This window comes from Metopolophium dirhodum, chromosome 3 (assembly GCF_019925205.1).
Source record: "Metopolophium dirhodum isolate CAU chromosome 3, ASM1992520v1, whole genome shotgun sequence".
Lineage (NCBI taxonomy): Eukaryota > Metazoa > Arthropoda > Insecta > Hemiptera > Aphididae > Metopolophium > Metopolophium dirhodum.
Genome location: NC_083562.1, coordinates 30,319,508 through 30,344,526, shown reverse-complemented (window position 1 = coordinate 30,344,526; position 25,019 = coordinate 30,319,508). Strand labels below are relative to the sequence as shown.

Sequence of the window (25,019 nt, the reverse complement as noted above, 5' to 3'; positions counted from 1 at the left end):
TCGAGCCGATGACCGCGCGCGCGAACTCAACTGATCGCAGTGCATCGTAGCCCGCCGTCGGGCCGTGTAGTCCCGGATGTCATTAGACTATATAATTATTTTATTCTGATTACGTTTCATGTGAAGTGTTTTCGGTTTTCTTGCACTTATACCACATTTTCAATTCGTTAATTTTTTTCGCCAATTGTATTTTAGTGTAATCGAAATTAAGGAATTACGTGCACGCAAATGGTATCGTCTCTTCTCCGGTGAGTACAAAACAATTACCATCTACACTTGAAATATAATCCCATACAATTACAGGATGATTGTATTGCATAATAATATAACATATTGGGAAAAACCAATTGATACTTATGCTACTATGCTTTATATTACTTACTTAATTTAATAACAACTATTTTCTAACATTTTAATTTCAGTTAAAATATATTTTATTCTTTGCAAACAGATACAATGTATGTTTAAATGAGATACTATTCGAAAACTGGCTAAACAAAATTAATATTTATATATTTTTTTTATAACTTAAAAATCATTTTGTAGACATTTTAAAAATAAAATAATTTACAAAATATTATATTTTTTTTGATTAGCTAAAATACTAATTTTATAATTATAATAAAATTCTTATTTACTTTAAAAATATAATATTTTAAAGTTAATTAAATATTTATTAATTTCTATAGTAAATTCAACAATATTAATTATTGTTATTAATAAATTGTTTTAAATGTTAATGTAAATTTAATATAATTATGCAACCATCCTATTTATCCAAATAATAATATTTACATTTTACAATATAATATGCTTCAAAATATATTATGTTACTTTGAATAATTTCTACCTAATAAAATACTTAAATGCCTATAATTGTATATAATGTTGTGATGTTAATTTATAGGTTAAAACGCCGTTTAGGTCATTAATAAAAGAACAACTAGGCAAGCGTATAGAGCTTTCTATTCATTTTACTATATAGTCTATATAAGTTCATTCAACCCAATTTTTTCGGTCGTTACTCTATTACCTAATAATAAAGATTAAATGCGTATACCTAACGTTAGATACTTAACTATTGATACAATTGGTATGATAAAAATAAAGCTGCTGTACTTACAAAATACAAATGTTCGTAGTGCTAAAAAATGTTTTTTTTTTAATTTGACAATATTTAGTATACTCATTACTCAAGTATCACTAAAAATGAAATATATAAAAAATATTAATTGCAGGAGTTATAGCTATAAAAATATATTTACCTATACATAATAATATATTATCTAACTTTGAATTGTTTGTTATTTTAGTTATGAAGGAACACCGAACCAAAGGACTTAGGGTCACAACTACTGAAAGCATAATTAGGTGAGTTAATTAATATTAATACCGTTTTCCTAATTTTGACGAAATCTAAACTCAGTAATTGCTTGTTATATAATACTTGCGAAATCCTACGAATTTCTGTGTTCGAGACTTTTCAACAAATCAATTACCTATTATAATAATAAAATATGGAATACACTAGTAGGTTGTAGGTATAATATTATGTTGAATAATGAATAACTTACGGTTTTATGACTTTTGTTTCATATATAATTTACGCTTATACACCAAAAAACCTGAAATATTTTGACAATTGTAAAATATCGTTTAGAATTTTGATTGGTTTCATGCCAAATTACACTAACATTCGAAAAGTTCAACAAATGATTGTGGTTCACTATATGTCTAATTGTATGTATTAATATTATCTTATGTTTAAGAAACTATTATAAATATGTACCTATTTAAATACGTCTAATGTTTAAAAAATATTCGTTATCTGCAATTGTTGACTTCAGTAGCTTGCTAACGGTCTATTCGTTTTGATAATTCGATGGAATAGAAGTTGAATGACATTTTACGCCTTGTGCGTTCTTCACAAATTATGATAGTATAATATATTATATAATATTATTATATTGTGTGGTGGACCATATATGTATATAATAATATATAATATTACTTACTCACTGCGAAGGGTTATCTGTGTTTTATACGTAAGTGTGGCAAACAGTGTCTGGCCTAACTGTAATTATATGTATGTACAAGGTAGGTAACCTATCTATATATGTACATAACTTCATAACTATCGCGACTTGACGTACCTAAATGCGCAGATAGGTATATATGATGCATACTGTATTATTTGTTCAGCAGCCGCGTGGCGGAAGCACCACTGTAGGAGAGCGCCGTTACCGGAACAGGTAGTACTTATACGACGGGAACAGGTTAATCATCGCCATCACACAATAAATTGCTCATAAACCTTAAATTTTGATAGCGCAGCTTAACCCTCCCCTCTCTCGCCAGCTCGTACCACCCCGCCACCCGAGAAACTGGTGCTGGTGCGTCTGCGAGACATTGATCGTATATTACCGTGCGTTGTCATGCTCTCACTCCCTCTACACCGTACGCACTTCTCTCACCCCGACTTGCTCACTCTATCTAACTATACTATATAATATATATATATATATATATTGCTACCGCTACTTCCTCTTGATTCGATCTTTCTGTCGTTCTGCACCATTCGCCCGATGGAGTATATTATAACGGATCATCTGGCGCTGTAGTACAGTTATTGGTACTATACAGCAAGTAGATGTGTCCACGGGTTCATCAATCTGCATCATAGGTATAATAGTTTGTTTTTTACATCACACAAATAATAATTTACTTTTAGGTATAGATAATTATTCTATAATTTATCTACACCTCTGGAATGGTCGATCGTGGTCACTAGACTTAGACTAATAAAACGTATACCTAGATAACTATATAATGTAAAGGAATATACGATAATATTATAATTTTAAGCTGCAGTTTATAATTACTACTAGGTCAACAATAAATACAACTGTTTTTGTTTTGTTAAATTCTGACATTTTTATTTTACATAACTATACTTACACCTCGACTTACACTCTAGGTTATATTATAATAGAGATCCATTTAACACTTTTTGTCAGAAATCCCACGCAATTTTACATTCTTTATAGCCAAGCTTCATAATAATGCAAACTCTTAAGAATTCATACTTAACATGTTATTGTTATCTATACAATAGATATTTTGCCTACAACGATAAAACTGTTCGTTTTAGCTTATGATGTGGTATTCATAGTGTTTATTTCAAAATATTTATTCCAACAATAGTAAATACAGTATATTATATTTCATTAGAAAATTATACAGAAAAAATGTTTACAGTCTCATTTTAAATTGTCTACCTACCGTATATTTTTCTTATATACTGTAATACGATTTTCCCTATTTTTTGTTTTTTTTAGTGATTAATTGTATAAATATTGGTATTACAACTTTTGGTAACTTGTAATCAAACCGACATTTCACATTTTTGTTTCCTGCAGATTAATGGGCTTAAAATGAGTATAAATAATAAATATTTTTCGCGATAATTCTCAGTGATAACTTTAGTGGAATGTAGTGACTATAAAGTGGATAGATTGATTGCTCACACTTATTCAGCTTCATGAGTTTAGTTATTAAAGAAATTTAATTTACACTAGCAGAATATAACCAAGTTTGAACTATAACAAACTTGAAATTCTGCAGTGCGTAATTCATGGCCATTCGTTTTTGTATCAATTTCTAATATTAATTTAGTGCAGAGTGATTAAAATACGTCCTATATATTGACTATTATATTTTATTATCTCGAAATATCTAAGTAGTCTGTATTAAATTTATTTGTATTGTATTTGACTTATAAACAAAATTAACTGTATCTATACATGCTACATTTCTTAAATTTTTAATACAATTTTTTTAAATAATTTCCAATTTACAAAATTTTACAATAATTTTAAAATAATACCTATAGGTACCTATATCACGTTTTAAATGAAATTAATTTAACTACACTGTAATTAAAAAAAAAATTGAGTTTAAATGCTGCTATTTTCTTTATAATTTATATACTATGTATTCAATAAATTGTATTTTATCATCTTAAATATTCTTTGTTTCACGTATTCACATTGTTCATTCTCTCATATGGGTTGTATACACTATAGGTTACCTACCTTCTGTAATTTTGAGTAAGTGCTAGGTAGTTAGGTACTACGCGCAATCAAATGGGGTATAAAGCTTGTTAATCTTAATTTTTTTATAACTTTTATAAAAGGGCACTATATAGGTATATATCAGATATCTGCACCTATATATAATATATATATACATATAAGGTACGTTATTTCAATCAGTCATTGGACTAAATTCATGGTGTTATAATATATATTGTATTTACAACACTTACAAGGTGTATTACTTAAAATTTTAAGTAATAGCGTATTTAAATTTTCCGTCAGTGTTGGGAAAAGTTGAGTTTATGTTTTCTTTTCTTTTCTTGTCCCGTGCGTGGCCCCGGAAAAACACATAATTTTCAAACTTATTTTTTTCATACAATTTTTAGAAAATTATTGATTAGATAATTCGCATGTCAATCTTTCAGTGTACTGTTTGTACTTAAAGCAAACAAGAACAAATATAGATGTTAAATTAATATTTAATATGCAAGTGAATATGTTGGGAAATATTATAAAATATAAACTCTAAGGGGTAAATTAACTTCTTGTTTTTAGTTTTGATTTATTAGATTGGGTTAGTGACAACCGTTGCATTTTAAAAGAAACATACAATTCCCATAAATAGCGACAATTCTGTAGCGTGTTGTAGGTTTTAGAATTGTGCGTTCCAGTACAAATCAACCGAGATTTTCACTATACGACGATTTCTTTACTTATCTCTTTTCATTGCCGATGTCAAGAAGTTGTCAACCCGGATATGGTTTTTATTAATCAATTCTTTATTATTTATTTTTTTTTTATCATAAACTTGTATACGAAAAAAAAAATATAAAGAATAAAAAAAATCTTCCGACTAAACGTATAGCAAAAAAAACAAAGCGACCGTTGACGCGATGATATAGCAACACGGCAATAATAATATTATAGTAACGGAACACGGAGGCAGATCATTGACCCACGATGTAGGTACTTGGCACGGTCGGTCACTGTCCTCCACTCCTAAAAATATGATTTTTCACCGATTAACCGAACAACTTTCATCTTATCTCATAGTAACTTTATTTAATTCGTAAGGATAATAAGTTCTAACCCTTTTTTTTTAGATAAAATGTAAATTAAAAAGTTTTCCAATGCATTATTTAAAAACCGAAAAGTTTCGGATATATGTTTTCAATTTTCTAACATAATATACGATGCTCATATTTTATATGTACCTACGTTATTATTAATGCAATAATATGATTCTATTCAAGCCCAAATTATAAATAAGGTATAAAGCCAAACGTCCGATTAAATGTTTTTCAATGAGCATTTTAATATATTATATTTAAATACTGTTATAAATATATAATATGTTTTGTGCGGATAATGGAGAAAAAACATAATTAACTACTAATACGTCATAGCTGAAAAAGTTTGACTATTTTGTAGATGAAACGATTAAAACAATTATACTGTTAAAAAAATATAAGTAGGTATATATTATACATAATATTATTTTACAAAAGTGGTAAAAACCACAGAAAAATATTTTTTTTTTAAATGATACATCTAAAATAAAATATAAACTACAGTACTACACTATAAATTATAGTATGTACCTATAGCTATAACGTACAATGTATGCGGAAGTTATAAAACTGTAAAAAATCGTATTCACTAGTACACCTCCGATAAAAATTTAACGAACTTCCATTGTTGTTTTCACAAAAGTTTATTATAGACTAATTTGTCCTATTGAATTTTGAAAACATTATTCATTTTCATTATTTATCACTATATTAGTTCAATGTTACATTTTTAAAAACGAATGATGCTATAAATTACAACGTAAGTGTTATTTTATTGTTTCAAGTTCGACAAATTACATTTTTACAATTATATGATAAACATATAAGTCAAAATATTATATAATTTTAAAGTACCTATACATTATATTGTGATATCTCGATATCAGAAAAAAATAATTAAGACATCGTACATTTTACACCTGTAATCTCAAAATCACTCGCTCAGAATATAAAAATAAAATGTTGTAATAAAAACACTGTTTTATTACATTTTGAATTTGAATAAACATTTAAGGTTAGATATACTAAAAGAATCAAGAATAAAAATGTTTTAATTATGAATATAACATTTTTTCAAGATTTTAAAAAAAGCATTGAACATTTTTTAACTATTGCAAAATATTAATTGTACAAATTAAGAGATAGGAGATGAAACTATAATATATAATATGAACCAATCAAGCAAAAGCTTTTGATAAAAACAACTCATAATTTTCAATCTATAATAGACGTTTAGCCTTGGCTCATTTTGTCACTATTATAGCACTGGGGTAAATTGGTGAAATTTAATTATTATACAATTTAATTAAGCTTGGAATTGTGTGGGTTAACGTCCTAACCAAATATAATTGCTATTATAAACCGTCCCTCTACTATATATGTGTCTACGATGTTGTTTTTTCTCCTTCTGCGGTAATCGTGTAATCACGGTTTGGTTTGTAATTATCGGCCACATTTAATGGATTTTAGGACTGCTAGTTTTTTTTCTATTTTAGTTTTCGGTGATAATATGGGTGTGCCTAAAAAGATTAACGGCCGATCGCAGTGTGCGTTGACCCCGTCGACGGCCAAATCCAATACGCTATATAAACTCCACGACCCGTGAAGGGAAACCTGTTGAAATGCGCGAACGACTATAAGTATTAAATTGATGGAACCCAAACGACGATATCGCACACCTCTTATAATGTGTATTGTCGTTGTGTCTACAGGCCGATCAACGTGATTTATGTCGCCAAAATATATCGTGCCATTCCATTTATGTATTGTTATGTAGAAAAGAAATTTTTACGATGATATCTAGGAATTTAAATATTCATGATAATTATAATATGCTATTACCTAACAATAACATTTATCAAGTTTCGTAATAAATAAAATTATAAGTAAATAACTAACATGCAATATATATATTTTTTTATGTTTTTCTTATGTTATATATTTTGTGTTTTGTTTTTGGAACAAAATATTTTGAAGACATAGATGGTTTCCGGCAGTAAATTTGGTCTAGTTTTTCTTGGAGAAGGGGATCAATTTCTATTTGTATTTTTCTTAATAATTGAGAAAAACTAACAAAAATCAGCAGGAAACTGGAATATTTACGTACAATAGTTTTTGACATAATCGATTTTGTTTTATTGAATCTTTATATTAATATTTACTAGATATGACCTATAATTGTTTTTACTTTTTTATTCATTTGAAATTGTCTACCTTTTCCAGGTTTTTTTCTGATAATATTTACGTTATATTATATTCATTCAAAAAGCTAGAAAATTGAGTACAAGCTGTAAATCATAAATGGCTTAACAACAATTCAATTTTATACATTTTTTAATTTCAAACGAAAAATAAGAATATTTTCTTTAAAGATTTTAGCTGTAAGTTCTTTTAGAATTCAAACCATATTACTCATAGAAACTTAAAACTTTCCAGCATTACATATACACCTATATTGCAGATCGATAGTAGAACAATTGCATATATATCACGAAACAGAAGAATTTTAGACTCAAAACATTTGAATGAATGAGGATTGTCATTTATTAACTTGTGGTGTTTACCTAAGTCGTGATTTATCTTCGTATAGGTAATGAGGGATTACCCATAATACAATACTAAAACGACATTTTGGCATTTACTAAAAATGTATTGAGTGTAATGTGCACTGTGCAATGTATAGTATTTAGTTTATTTATATGCCTATGGAAATTCTATATAAAATGGTGACACGGTGTAACTGTTTACTGTTCAGTAATATACAAAAGACACTACCTACATATTATTATAAATTATATTTGTTATAATTTTTTTTTTAAATCTTAAGAACAGTGCCAAGGATTTCCGTTGCAGTAAAAAAAATAATTTAAAAATATTACAAAAAACCCCTTATCTAAAAAAATAAATTTTAGTATACTAACTGTTTCCAAAAGTATGGCGATTAGCGTTCGAACTGACGACGCAAATAATAATAATTGAGTTTCAGAAACGGCATGCCTAAGGGATAGTTCAGAGTTCTGCAATTTGCTGTCGACGAACAAATTAATACGTTTACGAGCAGTAGGCGACGCGAGCATAGCCGTCATACGGTAATATAATTTGGCAAGGACCGACGTGACCGCCGATGGTTCACCGACCTCCGTGCGCTAACAGCGCGACGGCAATAATAATAATAATAATAATAATAATAATAATAATATGATGGTCGTTCTCTCCCGCGCTCTGAAACTGGCAATACGGCCGAGCGCACACAATATTATAACATAATATTCAATATAATATTACATGCATAAATATAAATATAGCGCAATGCCGCAATGCGATCCACTTGAAATTCGTAATCGAAAAATAATTCATTCTGCGGCCACTCGGCGTGATATAGTGTCGTCCCTATTCCGCGGCGAGCGCTGCAAAAGCGCAATCGACAGAGGCGCGCGCCATTTGTAGATACCTATATTATGTTTTCAACGGCACGTGCACACACACACACACACACACACACACACATACATACGCATACGGAAAGTTCGGGCAGTTCAGCGGGATGTACCCGACCCTTTTCTGACCACCTACTCCTCTCCCACCAACTCAAACATATTCGCAATCCCAGTAACCGCCTCCGACCAACAGCTGTATACAGGGTGATTTACCAAGCATGCTCAGCTCTATTTTATCTTTTCATTATACATTAACACTTAAATTCTGGATTTAAATGGAATACATTTTTAATTTATACGCTTAAAGACCATAATATAATAATATCTTAAAATACTTCGAATATTTATGCCATTTGAGGAGTGTCTTGTGATAGTAGTAGCTTCCTCTTTTTCAAAATAGATTTGAAACCCATCCGTTTTTACTGTAAATTGTTTAGCATTTTGTTTGACATTTGAGTATATATAAATAAATATAAATTCAAAAAAGTATTTTCTAAGTTCTCACACTTTATGTACTATAAGGTCCATGGTAAAAAGCTTAAAATGTAGAGAAATATAATGATTTTAAAATTATATTAATCAATAATAAATATTCATCTATTAGCATTGTAAAAGTATTCAGTTTATAATGAGTAATTAACTAAATAAATAACAATAGTACTTACATTTATTTTAAATTAATATTTATGTATAACTATATTCTAAAGCTTTAATATCCTCTAAACAATCTTAACCTATTAATTAGTATCACGGAGTGTGGATTACTATTAATATATAAAGTTTAATAGCTCAGCAACTACTTTTTTGAATTCTGATATATATACATTATACATATATATATATATAAATTTAAAAAAAAACATTGACTTGGTAATTTATTTTAAAATAGTGTGGTTATTATTTGAAAAAAAAAGTTTGTACCACCCCACCACAAGATACTTTTTATATGACATTATAATGTAAATATTTTTAAATAATATGGTTTTTACTTAAAAATTAGAAAAACTATAATTCAAATAAATTCATTATTAAAAGAAAAAAATGAGCATAGTGATAAATCCCCCTGTATACAAGTTTAGGTAAAAAAAAAACATGGTATACTTAACATCGAGTAGAGTAACTCTACCCTCTGTTGTACTAAATATATCATATAATATATAGGTATAGGTAAGCTATATACAAATTTTCTTTATTTTAACGCTCAACCGGTTATGTCGTCAATATTTTTCATACTTGCATTTTTTTTCCTTTCAAGTATCTTCTTTGTTATGTAATACATATATTTTATTTTTGGCGAACGGGTTTATCGGTTTCTTTTTGGACCGCGTGGATGTTGAATACAAGGAAGAGGAGGAGGAGGAGCAGCAGAGGGCGGTTGCTGGTCTCGAATCACAAAAGAATCGTTGAACCATGCTGAGGTGACAGCGCGGGCTGGCTGAGATTGAGAAATCCACGTGGAGTCCCTATTTTTGTTTTTCGTTTTTTTTTTCGGTTGTTCTCTCACCAGGCAATTTTTTCTCCACGCCGCATTTTGGGCCTACGCCACGGATTATTAGTGCGTTTCCGATGCGAGTTTATATTATATTATGTGTTAGCGCGCGGAAGTCGTTCAACAGAATTTCAAATTAAACAATTTTTTACTTATGTATTTATACATAACAAATTACATATTTTATTATACATATATTTTGTTGCTAGGTTTCTTTTTTTTCCTTTTTTAGCGTAGGCACATATACTATTTACATCACATACCTATATCGCGTCCAATCCACTCGAAATAATAACGAGTTCGCGTTCATTCTTCAGTCTATTTATTTTAATACCCAACAGACATCTGGAATTCTCAAACGAGTGAGTGCAGTATATTTTGATGACTATACGCGCATTCAATTTTTAACATGAAGTCGGCGCATTTGTTATATGCTATATATACAATATTTATAACATTGTACCAATATTATATATTATATTCAAGATTTTCATTTATTTTTTCCGCTTGAGTGAATATATTTCATACATTTGAAATATTATTTTTTTTTACCAAAACAATAACAACAAATAATCAATTTGTGGCATCTACAAACATATTATTATTTAAATTAAATTTTTTAAGATGGCTATCATAAAATATATTTTTTTAAATTGGTAAAACTAGATTAAGTTAACCTAACCTAACCTACCTGCTTATAAGTTATGAGTTATAATATTTGTTAATGTGACCTCTGGCTCTGCGTTATAAAATATCTATATACCTAGGTAAATATTTTAGACTTAATGTGTTTATCGAGTTTTCAAAAATATGATACTCAGGTGTCATAAACATTTTAAGCTTGAAGTTCATGGACTTCGCAGAAAATAGCAGTAATACTATATGTTGTCATTTTTCACATTTCTCTACTATGCCGGCATATGAGTAATTTAATTGAAGTATTCATTATATACTATATATACTAGCTACTGCTACCTATATAGATAGTATTACTTTCAACTCATATGTAATTTAATCTTGTATTATTATACACTTGCAAATTAATCGAAATACTTTACCTATATATTACCGTGTCTATATATTTTATTCCATTATTACTAAGTGGTGTATTTTTAAACAACTATATGAGTATAGGTACATATACTCAAAGTACAAAACTAATTAAAACATTGGATATAGGAGCCATTACTTATTACTTATTAGTTATATTAATTAGATATTATGCTGTGATAAAATATAATAACTTACCAATAACTCCAGCATAAAATTAGATAAATCCAAAGTAGTGTTAGTACCCAAATTTGGGTAAATTGGTTATTTTCTCTGAAGATTATTGATTAATATCCAAAATAATTAAATCTATCAAATTGTTTAGTTCGATGAAATAATGACAATTGAGAAACATATTATGTACATCGCGATATATAATATGTACCTACATGTTCGTGAACAGTTAGGAAAGAGTACGCCGAAGAAAAATGTTGTGCAATACCGAATGTCATGTGTATTCTTTTATATATAGAGAATACTAACAGAATATATCGGCTGTAGGTATTTACGTGAGGTCATCGACGGGCAAAGAGGATCGACCTTTCATCACTTTATTTTTTCTATTTTATTTATTCGTTTTTTTTCTATTCTGTACATCTCTGTCTTTATGAAGTGTTTTTCTCGGTTTATTCTCTGTTTTTGTATACATATTACATATTTATACCTATTACTTATTTCTTTTCCGAGACGACTTGAAATGGTGTGCAATGTAGCCGAAAAACACGAGCTCATTCAATCGTTACAACGATGAAGAATATAACGGACACACAACCGTTAGAGCAGACCTATGCGTACTGTTCTGCATTGTGCCTGCACAATACTCGTTCGTATTATATTCGTCCGTTGATGACTAAACTGACGTTTCCATAATCAAAATACGTATATGAGTGAAGGACTATTTATACAACTAAATTGATCATTACAATTTTTTATTAGTATAAATTAAGTATTAAACTATTAAAATTTAAAGCCAAAGATCAAAATAATACCATCCTGGCATGCAAAATATGAAATTCATAAAATCGTAAAATATTAATTTATTGATATATTATTCCATACAAATTAATTACAACTAATATACCTAATGACTGATTTTTTTCTTTACAATTAATTCAATGATCCTTATAATATATTATATTTTATTATAATAAAAGTATACAATGTACTGTTGCAGAACGTATGTATTATTATATTATTTTAAAATGTTGAAAACAGAAAATTTATCAAGTTAATGAAATAATTAAGGAATGGCGAACTAGGATTATGATCGAAAAACATATCAAACACATAATATATATTGTTACAAGCTCACAAATCATAGGTTAAAATTAGGTATTAAATAAATATAATAAAACAGTAATACAAAAACTATAAAAAGCATTGATTATATATAGGTACACGATACGTCATGTATGTTTAATTAATTTTATAAGATATAATTGGTATCACTAAATATAAGTATGAATATATATATTTTTATATAGGTATTGATAAAACTATAATTATCATAAAATGTGAATAATTGTAAATTACTCCACATAATGTCATGTAGGTACTATATTCGCACACAACATGATATGCTACTATAATAATATAATGTAATATAATATTATGTATAAGGTACCGTTACGGCCCTGCAGTGATAGATACTTTAATAAGTACTTTTCTACTTACCTATAGTTAAAAACAATATATATGTGTATGATATTTTAATCGTAACGTATCATTATCGATATAAACTATAAGTTCAAACACTGCAATCAATGCAAATTACCAGCTATATCGCGCAACCACGATTCATGCCTATAAAATACAAAACGTAACCAATTAATGTGTTTAAAATAATATTATTTTTATTAAAGGAATTCTGTGATACCTACCTATCACATTAATAATTATCTATACATATTTGTTCTGGTTTCATTACATTTTATAGATACAATAATTGTATAGTTATGACAGATCCGTAGCAAGGGTGAAGCGACTGAGGTATTTGCTTCAGGAGCTCGTCGCAATGGGGCGCTAAACCTTTTAAACAAAAAATATCGGTCTACCTTATTTTCAGGTAACTCTAAAAAAGTTTGACTTAAAATTATTTTATTTTTTGTTCAATCACCAATTATATTATTAGTAAAACGCATATTACTCTTGGCGTTTGATACTTCTACTATTGTTATGAATATTGTTGTAATTTTTTTGTGTGGGAAAAATAACTTTATATATTTTTAGACAATAACATGTACAAAAATATTGTATCGGTATTAAATTATCACTATATATGCAGTCCATGTAACATTATGCTTTACGTATAAATTATACATAATACCTAATGTATAACAATAGTGTTCATTTTGATAAATATTTGGTATAAATCCCAACCGGCAGTTGCCAATCCTTATCTGCTGACCTCTCGGTGCTTAGTGCTTACCACTACTCACCAGCGAACACACTACACATATTTAACGTAACACACTACACAGATGTATATTATCCTTTATATTTATTGAGGATTCGGAAATCTAAATATTTTAGTTTGCTATTTGATTGCACGCCAGATGTTTCTCATAATGAACAAATATCTGAAATTATTCGATGTGTCAGACGTCAGTAGCTTATTGTACTTATTATATTATAGTGGCTTATATTTATAGACGTTATTAAAATTCATTATATTTAACACGGGAATGTGAATTAATAAAGAATATAATATCGAATAGGTACACTATTATGTACTGAAAAGTAATAAATAGGTACCGACAAAACAGTATTATTAACGATATAGCGTATTTCGTTTATGACAACTTGCAGGTTATACGTACCTATATAGAATTATGAGCTACATAATAATATAATGCATTGTGATTATCATACAAACGGTGCATATAATAAAAAAAAATTACTTAAAATTGCAGATACACGTACTAGTGCAGCAAATAACATAATAATATGCGTATAGTACCTAATTTAATTTATATATTATACATGTATATGATATGTGACGATAATCGTTATTAGTTTTATTATAATAGGTACCTATATCGTTATTTACCACAGTCACCAATATAAACATGGTAATTACGACGATGCACCGCACTGCGATACATATCTACTTACACTTTCTATGAATGTGCATTATTACGGCGATTTGAACAATTCCGCATTGCATATAAACACTCCTTACGCGTGCGGTGGAGAGGCAATAACCTTCAGCATTCCATGTTCCCCGGTTTACCGTTCACCTCACACGTCGTTAACATATAATATAACGGTAAAGATAAAAAAAACACAGTTTTTTTTCATATCAATTTAGTTTGACTACCGCCACGCGTTTGTCTACGGCAATCGCTGAAGTCAATTATAAAGACATCAAAAACTATGACCGTGTGAACTTGGGTACAAACTATTTTACGTAATAGCCAAACTGTCAGTCAATAATTAAAAAACATTAAACCTTCCGTCATCAATAATATACACAGTACAGGTAGGTACCTAACCATACATAATATGCATTGCAGCTGCGCAACATGTTTGTTCTAAAAGTGCAATACCTAATGCGTAATAAATAAAATTGATAATAGGTATTAAAGTTTTTAAACACTACAATATTTCTATAAACATATTATTATTTTCTTATTAATCGAAATATCAATAATAAAACAGGTGATACCATACATATATCATATTTCTTACTATTTTAATGTGACATTTGTTCAGTGTTTAAATACACGATTATTACACAGTTCAGTGACACAGTAATTGGCATAATCTTTAATTTCGTAAGTGCCGTTTATTGTACTTCAGTATAATAGTTTGATTATTTATATTTTTTGAATGATTATAATTTTTTTTATCGGGCCAATAAAATATTAACAGTTTATTAACAATTCTACTTAATACTTATGTTAAGTACCCTCCCGCAATTTAATATCATTTATCAATAATTCTGATATAATATTATATAGTTTATAGCGCACCTACCTATTTAAGTGTATAAGATATATAATTTGATGTATGTTATATCTTACATATTATACTATAGGATTTATAAACCTATCTTAAGTTTTCAATTATTTTTAAACATTGACTTTAAGTAAAAACTAGTATGATGTTAGTACATAATATGTATTGGTTACATACGGTAAGAGTGTAAGACATATAGAAAAAACAATAGTAATACAAATATAATTACTATATCGTATAGTGCGTATACCAACTATTATTTATTAGCATAACTTATTAATATTTAATATTCAACTTTACTTTATATAAATACTTAATCAAATTAATCAGTGGTTTTCGAACTGTTGAACCTTATAAAGGATCTGCGAAACTTTTTCAGGGCAACATTTATTGACCTTAGCGCTCTGAAAAAGTTTTTGTAATAAAAATAGGTAACAACATAAAACCAAAAAAAAAAAATTCAAAAGATAGGCCTAACCTAATACTATTATAATATTTAATACACATATAAATATTACACAGTTTATATTTTTTAAAAATCATCATAATAATTTAATTATTATATTACTGATTGTATTTTTTTTATACACTTATTAATATTATATTTTTAATATTTTTATCACAGTGACAAAAATGACACTATGACCGAGGGTGCAGAAGGTTGCAGTGACGATCCGCTGGCTTCATTACAGTTAGATGTCGCTTCTGGTGGCCCGTCGTCAGAAAGCCAACAGCCAGAGAGTCAGGCGGAAGTGTCCACATTGTGTATATCGTCGGCGGACAATGATATCGACAAAATAATCGCCGGCGAATGGCATGGAGGAGAATGCAAAAGTATGTTTGCAGTTTGAGCAATATCTTATATATATTGTGGGTGATCCATTTAACGTTTACTTAAAATACTATTAAAGTATATGAAAACAAAAATGTTTTGAAAAATAATTTTTTTTCTATTTTTTATCATTATCATTTTTTATTTTATTTTAATAACATCCTATTTTAACTAATAAAAGCAGAATAATTTTTGGAGTACTCCAATACATAAAAAAAAGAATTTTGGACTAGAAGTTTTGATTACTTAAATGTCATAAAAACAAAAAAAAATGCATTTTAAAAATACCACTTAATGTACTTATAATATTAAAAAACTTAAAATAATGCTAATAAAAATAGATTTTAATATTATGTTAAGTACAAATGATTTGTAGTACCTATTTAATTTTTCGTAGTTTGACGTTATCGTGATCGATATACTATAGTTTTAAGTAAAACGACCTATCTATATTATTATATTACTCATGGCTTAAATTTACAAGGTTATCGCAATAGTACCCCCACTATATAATTTCATCACGTTAAGGAATTAAAATGGCAGCGTAAGGGGAAGACCTATACTGGCTATGCTATGATATATACTGATATATGGACTGTACCCTTACGCTGCCATTTTATTTTAGTTTGATAACAATATAGGTTATGTGCAATAACCTTGTATATTTAAGCCATTATATTACTCATGTCTGCCTGCAAGTGACGAAACTTTCATTTGTCAATTGTCAGACCGTTGTGCACAAGCCGTGGCCGCCGCTTTTGTCTGATAGGTACCTCCACAGGTAAAAGCATAATTAATAAAATAAAATATGAATAAAACTTCATAAAAAAGATTACCGATTAGGTCATAGACATAACACAACCCCAAGTGGTTGGTGGAACTGCTGAAGGGTTGCTGTGTAGTGTGTAACCATACTAAACACCTACTGTATGCAACCACCGTAATTGAACATTCAAACATCTGCAACTTGACTGTTGACCATAGATATTTGCTCATTTCCTAGGTACAATAATATACTCGAAGTAATCGGTATTGAGAGATAATTGATTTTAATTTTGAAAACAAATTTGAATCCATCAGATGTTTTAAAGGGTATCGTGAAAGTCAGTTTTAGGTTAGGTAATGATTTAATTTTGGATTTTGAGCTTGACGATGTATTCCAGGTTTTACAATGTTCTAGTTTATCTAGTTAATAATTATTCAACTTAGATTTGCAAGTATATCAATATAAGCATGGATTTTAGATTTATTTTTATAATAATTTAAATTAAACGTGTGAATCAAAAATAAAATAAAAAGTAATAACAAAACAAATTTTACAATATATTATTTTCATCGTTTCACTGCACACTCGTTAAATTTTGTATTGCACACTCAGCATTTCATATTACACAATTAATAATCAGCTTCACGTTGTATTTCTACGTTTTTTATTTAGTTACTGTACCAGCTTACAGCTACTTCTGTCTATAAATTAATTATTATACACTATAACGAATGACAAGGTACTAAATATCGTTCACATGCGATTAGATCTTCCTGCTTTTAAAATATATCCTGCTAGCTGCCGTGAAAATATATATTGCACGCATACACAAACTTGAATGTTTAATGATATTGTTTTTGTTTTTATTAAAAGCAGGTTGTTGCAGCAGGTGTGCGTTCAGAGAATGGAGGCTGGTCGGTGATAAGTTGCAGTTATTTTGTTTCAAAGACTATGATGCGTTGATAGCAACTCGTCCAGCGGTAATACTTATTATTAAATTATAATACAATAAAATAATAGCATGTCTTACACCCGGGATAATGGCAATATTTTTTTTATAAATTATCAAAGACAAAAAGATTACTTAAAAACTTTAGTTAACTTATTGCTTTGGGATACCTACACAGTAAACAAAAATATAAAGGTTCGAAAAGTTACTATTATTTAGTATTTTATTATCAGCAATTGTGAATAAGAAAACACAATTTATTCACTTTAGAATAGTTTTACAAAAGAATTTTACTAACGATAATAATTGTAATTTTGTAAAGTACCTACATACATAAATTTTTTTTTAAAGTATAACATTTGAGAATAATAGCACATAATTATTAAGTATACTAACTATACTAATTTATCTTTTTACCGTATTTCCAAACATTGCTTTATACTTTCTGCTAATATTACTAGATTATTAGGACTTAGGGTTAGGAGTACTTTATATCATACATGTATATCATAGTGCACTGGTACCGACACATAAAGCAAGTTGGTTATTTTTTTATTTTGAAGTACCTACTTAAACAAAAATGCTATTCTCGTTAACTCATTTAGGTAATGGATATATTGATTTACACATAATACACATTAATACGTAATGAGCTTAATTGATTAAAAACAAAATAAATTACATAAAATCAACGATTATTAAATTACTGAATAAACGTTGTGTGTTGTGTCATCAAATATAACAATAAATTATACCTTTTTCGATGATTATGCATGTAAACTTACACCTGACAAGTGACATGTGTAAAATATGTGTAATGATGCGTGGATACACCTACCTACTAACAATTTCAACAATATAATATATTAATCATAATAGCTTTTCGCGTATTATAATTATAAAAACATGCATAAAATTTAGCACGTTAAAATCAACATTAATTACGCAGTTCCTTTAAAATACCTTTCGATTGTATTACAGATAGCTAACATACAGTTTTGCTTCCGGTTCAAGTCTAGCCCGAAATGTCTGAAGCATCCGAACGTGCCGAACGCAAATTGTTTCATATTTTTCGACATCGTCTCGGGTAAGCAATATACACATTATGCACACACACATACATACAAGCTTTATGTGACGAACAACTATAAATGTTGGTGATGATGACCACTTATCTCGTTAACAGGTGATATCCACAAAAATTGGATGCAAGTGGTGCGCCGATTGAAAGAGACGTCGGCCAACGCAACGGTCGCACAGCTGCGCCGGTGGTCGCGGGCCGTGGACGAGAACGGCAACACTGCGCTAATATTGGGCGCCAAGCGGCTAATGAACTGCGGATTGTTTAAACGCGCGTACCAGTTCGCAGTCATGATGCTGAAATTCGGTAGTGACGTCAACTGGTTGAACAACGGCGGTCGCTCGTTAATTACATACACCGTACATTACATGGATCAGGCTATAGACATCACTAGACTCTTATTGAACTGTGGAGCAACCGTATGGCTCGAAGGTGAGATGATCTACAACGGAAAAGTCACCCCAAAGCCAACCCATCCCATACTATATAACCGCAAACTGGGTATTAAAATTAAATCAACAAGGGCTCGAGCACTACAGTTTTTAAGGGTCATTTCCCCTCCCCCCACATACACACTCAACAATCGATCCAGAAGAATAATAGAACTTTACAATAACTTTTCTAGAAAATCTGCATATAATACACCACATATTTTATTTTTGATGGTTAAAATAAAGTACAATATTAGGTTGATTCTCCTGTTTGACGTTGCGAAAATTATTCAAGACGATATAATTATAATTACACATCGTTATTCATATTTTATTTGTTAGTATCAAGTATCCCCAAACATGCATGAAATCGCTCTTGCATGATTGTTTACCTTGACATAATCTTTGTTTTAAATCTTCAAATGGTGGAAAATTATGGTTCATTCCTATAACAGAGTTAAATAGCATAAATTGATAAAGTTATTGTTGTACGCGTGTTTTTAATAGTGCGTGCACGCAGCCTCAAGACAGTCGAAAAAAATTATATTATATTATAATATTATGTACACCTATTAGTAAACAGTACATTAGAACATTAATTAAATACTGCATATTTAATCAATGGTTATGCATATGGGAAATTAATTTTCACTGGGGAAGTAATAATCCACCAAATCCTAGTAAAAGTCTAACCATGTTTGAATCATATTATGAAATACTCCTCCCAGTGGGTCACGTGTCTAGGGTTTTTTTTCCAACCACTAAGAACATCGTTCTGACTTATGTATGTTAGTGTGGCCAAGACTGATGGCATTTTAGATTCCGAGTGGTGTGACGGATGTCTGCAATTAATACAAAGATGAGAGATTTTTTTTGTGTGTCTGTACTCTGCACCACATTGTTAATATATATTCTTAATCTTTGTTAATCATCATTGAGGGTTTTTCTTGATAGAAAATTTGATCTAGATGATAAAATATAGCTTTGTTAGATCAAAATATGAAATTATCTGTACTTTTCTTAATGACTAGGAAAAACTAACAAAAAACTACGGAAATATTTACGCAACACCAGTTTTAGACACAATAGATTTACTTTTTTTTATGTAGCTAAAAAATGAATACAATAGAGACTTGTTTGTACCCAAATAGTTGTATTATCATGAAAATATTTTCGTTCATTGAGCTATACATATAGGTACAGATATTTTAAATCTTTGACTTTTTCAATAAATGTTGTTAAAATGTTTGTTTTTTCGTCAAAAAGCTTGAAATTGTAATAAAAATGATCAATTCTCATACACAAGGCTTGTAAATATACTACCTATATAGTAGCTAAATTGTATTGATTGCAATGTCAATGCAAATATAAAAAATATACCTATGTTAATAATTTTATCATTTTGAAGTTAAAATATTGACGTTAATGGTTATTTTTAAGGAAGAAAGCTTCTAGAAATTGCATATTTGCTATGCACAATCCAAGAGAAAAAACTTCTAACAAATTTGTTTTATGTTACGACAAAGCCAAATTTGTAATTTTGTCATTTATTTTTGCATACCTATTGAGGAATTTTTTTTTTTTGTGACTTATTTAAATTTTTTTAGTAGGTATATTTCTACTCTTTTTATTAAAAAAATTAATTAATTGTTGGACTTTTTCTTTTAAATAATATTTATCAATAAGATGACAATCAATTCTTTTTATACTATTTGATTATTTGAAAGCCACCACGTAATGCAGGGTTGACTGCGGGTTGATTGAGTATTTTAATGCATACTCGTGTCGACTTAGGTATTGCCAGCTAGTGTATAATTTAACACCTTTCTTATTTTAAACGTTTTTATTCTTAATATTAATTATGTAAGACGCTAAAAATCAATTCAAGTTATTATGAATGCATAAGTACTTGCATATTTTGAACAATCGTTCATTATTGAGTTCAAATTTAACTCACCCATTACAGTGACCTACTCAGTGCCGAGGCACATTCGAAACCTACTATACAGCTAATAAATTAGCTCATTATTTTAACTTTTGTGCGTTACCAACAGATTGCAATTCGGAAGCTAGACTCCACTACGTGAAATTACTGAAGGAATACCGCACAAAAACGGAGACGGATCTGCAGCGATGTCTGACCGATGACCCGATCGAAAGTCCACTGGACAGCATATTCACTTGGTTCCTACGTTCCGTCATGATCAGAAGGCGCATGGACGACAGTTGCCTGCGCACATTGTCACTACTCTCACAGGTTGGTATAATACATTATATTAAAATATACAGAGTGCACTATATTATAAATTATCACGACCAATTGTGTAAGTCAACCTTCGGGTGTCAAAAAAATAATTATTTATATATATGTTGATTCAACTGTTATAATTTATAACGCTACTTCTAAACAACAAAAATATCGAATTAATATATATTTTTAATAAATAATGTTTACACTGTAATGTTATGTGAGAACCATAGAAATTTTCAATTTGAAAATCTGATAACCTATTTTAACTTCGTATTAGTACTCGTTTAAAAGATAAACTATAATTTTTTATATCACGTAAAACTGTATGAACATGACTAAATTGATAGTTTCTAAATTATTTAATGATAATATTAATTAAACAAATTAAAAATAACCAATTATTTTAAATATTATATTATAATATGCCAAAAAATGTATCAATCTTTCTCCGCTTAGTGAAAGGCACATGCTATTAGGTACTATCAAAGTTATTATTACGTAATTTACCTTTGGGTCGCATCGATTGTATATGTAAATGTATGGCTTTATAATATTAATTTGCATATTTTATTATTTTAACCATAATTTATTACACAATTGTGTTGTATTTGAGATCGAGTGCACTACAGCACGTCCTGTATGCTTATTATATGTATTGTATGAGTATTGGACCGATTTACCGATTATATATCAATAATAAATAAACATTCAAAATATAATGGGACCCATTTTTTAAGATGATAAAAATAAATATTCATTTATCGGTTTGAACCGTATATACCTATTTTTGAAATGTTGATTATATAAAAATGTAATTATTTTACAATTAAAAATTTATTTTTATATATAAATCCGGGCCGCATTCATCAATAATAGTATTTAAACTACTTATTTTAAAGTTTCATTGGATTTAAATTTTAGTGAGTCCTAATCTTAAACCTAGCAGTTGTACTCTGCTTGTATAAATGTTATATTGTAGTGTTATTTAGATACTGCTTTAATCTATTTTAAATCATTTATTTCAAAAACACAAAAATTGAACATTGTGCAGCAGTTGTTTTGCTATTCAAATGTATTGCTTTCGTATATTTCACCTATAATAGGGGTGTCAACATTTTACGTCAAGTACCCATCTAGTTGATTAATTATACCAAAAAAAAAAAAGTTTAAATATAATCAATTTTGTTACATTCATAATAGTAATTTTACCAATCATCCATCTACCCACCACCACCTATTACGATTCTGCACCGACCCCTTTGTGTGCGCTACCGTATACTTATATAATAATTCCAAATGCTATATTATTATACAGTCTACAGAATGCGTAGATTGTATTATTATATTATATTGTTTTTAGTGTGTTATATACTTACCGAGTGTATTGATTATTACAATACGTCAATACATATTATAATAACATGTTGGCGTGCAGTCCTTCTTCTTTTCTTTTCTAAAACATTAATTACCTAATTTTTTTTGTGTTTTTTTTTCACGACACGCCTAGTCGATGGGCGAGGACCCGACCAGGATGCACTCGCACGTCATGCGCACCATGTTCAGTCACGCTCAGTGTTACAATATATTCGGACCGGTGTTCTTCCAGATCAAAAAGGCCCTGGCACCCCAGTGGGTGCAACCGCACTCGCTGCAGCAGCTGTGCCGCAAGTCCATACGGCGGTCGCTGTTTCGCGGCCGCCACGGTAACGCGCACCCCGACACGGTGGCCGAGCTGAACCTGCCCAAGCCCCTGGAGTCTTACGTCTCCTACCACGACTGAACCACTGCCCATCATCATCTCTACCACGACCAACACCTGACCATCCCCTCTCCTCATCGTCAACAGTCATCAACGGATATACCTACACGTCTTCCACGCCGTATAATATAAATACAATCTTAGCCCCCCCCCCTCGCCACCAATTATCACGAAAATTAAAATTAATAGACAAGACAGTGAGTTAACGAAATGTTATTATATTTGAATGATTGCAGTTTGGATACAATGATTTAAAACATAAATACATTTTTTAAAGCTATAAAATATTCGAATAAAAATTCTAACTGGGAACTAATTCGGATACAATACGTGACGCGGAATTACGTAATATTGCGTCAAACACCATCGGAACTATACCTTAACTTACGTCGGTGTTTAATATTATAAAATATAGTAAATAACATTTTTTGTGGCATCCTATTCCCCCCCCCTCACCCCCACGAAATACCAATTATCATTGATTCCTCGTACAACCTATATTATTACATGTGCGTATATCCTAGGTATATTATATATATAATATATAATGGTTATATAATATATACTAAATTAATTGCCAAAGCTTTCGATTCGAAACTTACACTATATAGTTAATAAATATGATATCACCAGACGCCGCCGGTGTGTCTATGTATCATGCCAGCTAATTTCGTTTGGCCAATAATACCTAAGTCGATAAGTCCGCGCGTGGCTCCTGTTATATTTATATTATTATATACACCCAGCTTTTCGACAAAGTTATATCATTATCGACTTACTCTATTTTTACTTATATATATAAATTGTTTTATATTTCGTAACTCCATAATATTAATAACTAATAATCATATAGCCGTTGCCTTGTCTTATGTAATATTTTTATCGAGTGTGTGCAAGAACATTTTGTGTATTAACTACCTTATATAAAGCTATTGGTAGGTAGGTAGTAAACTATTTTACTCACCCAATGAAAATCGCTAAAATATTGATTGGACACTATAATATATATTGTGATATTGGGCGGCATAGTTCGATATTACTCACAATCGGGTTGCAAAAAAAGTTGTACTTGCCTCGTAAAACAGTATAATAAATATAGGCGAATAATTTCATATTATTAACCTATATACAAGACGTGTATATATTATATATATATTATTTCACGTACTAATGTCACAAAAAATATTTATTGTATTTACACGATTATTGTAGGTACCTAAATTTTAATTTTTTTTAATAGAGTCATTAGAGTCTATATTATATTATAATGTATAGTCTATGGACGATTTAGTTTAGATATAACTTATTAAGTATTAGAAATATGTAATTTAGATTAACCGTTTGAAATGTATTAAATCACGCGTCTTGCCAAATACATATCGCTTAACTACACCCAAGTGTCGTGACTGCAGCGTTATATTTGGCAATACAATTGTTTAGAAATATAATATTATAACAGCTGAAATCACGTGTTTACCTGATTATCGGAGAATGTAAAATAAACAGCGATTATTGTTAATCCTTCACGTTAGATCATAATTATAAATATATGTATTAACAATTGTTATATTGTAACTCTCCATTGTAGTTCTCCGTGATACCGTCTAGATATAGTTATACATTCGTTGCAGTATCTATATATGTGGGTACCTGTTACCTGTGTATTATAATATAAAATATGTTAAGATTTGTGATTACTGCCCTTGGCATTTACATAATATATAATATTATAACACATCTATATTGATTCATTTGGTAATTGATTCCTAATGTTTACTATCGAATTGCGTAAGTCCTTATTTATTGTAATGTATATCATTATTATGTACCTATTACCTATGATAATA

The 25,019-nt window shown here is 29.3% G+C and overlaps 1 protein-coding gene across 5 annotated transcripts; it reads left to right on the top strand.

Moving 5' to 3' along the window:
- On the top strand, positions 1 to 24,909 carry LOC132940831 (uncharacterized). 5 transcript variants are annotated; one of them, XM_061008612.1, is made up of 8 exons: positions 1 to 248; positions 1,314 to 1,371; positions 15,729 to 15,937; positions 17,578 to 17,681; positions 18,632 to 18,737; positions 18,837 to 19,163; positions 21,217 to 21,419; positions 22,921 to 24,909. In XM_061008612.1, the coding sequence occupies exons 2-8, from the start codon at positions 1,316 to 1,318 to the stop codon at positions 23,191 to 23,193; spliced, it is 1,278 nt and encodes a 425-aa protein (XP_060864595.1). In that variant the 5' UTR covers positions 1 to 248; positions 1,314 to 1,315; the 3' UTR covers positions 23,194 to 24,909. The 5 variants fall into 5 exon arrangements, with proteins under 5 accessions (XP_060864595.1, XP_060864594.1, XP_060864596.1 ...); XM_061008611.1 differs by having other exon boundaries at positions 2 to 248; positions 17,575 to 17,681; XM_061008613.1 differs by lacking the exons at positions 1 to 248; positions 1,314 to 1,371 and adding an exon at positions 15,198 to 15,343 and having other exon boundaries at positions 17,575 to 17,681.
- The last annotated feature ends 110 nt before the right edge of the window (positions 24,910 to 25,019 follow it).

Excerpts from the sequence above, each read along its gene's own strand:
- LOC132940831 (XM_061008611.1), top strand. The coding sequence starts at position 1,316 with ATGAAGGAACACCGAACCAAAGGACTTAGGGTCACAACTACTGAAAGC. Across the intron at positions 17,682-18,631 it reads TGATAGCAACTCGTCCAGCG|ATAGCTAACATACAGTTTTG; the intron begins GTAATACTTATT and ends ATTGTATTACAG. Across the intron at positions 19,164-21,216 it reads AGCAACCGTATGGCTCGAAG|ATTGCAATTCGGAAGCTAGA; the intron begins GTGAGATGATCT and ends CGTTACCAACAG.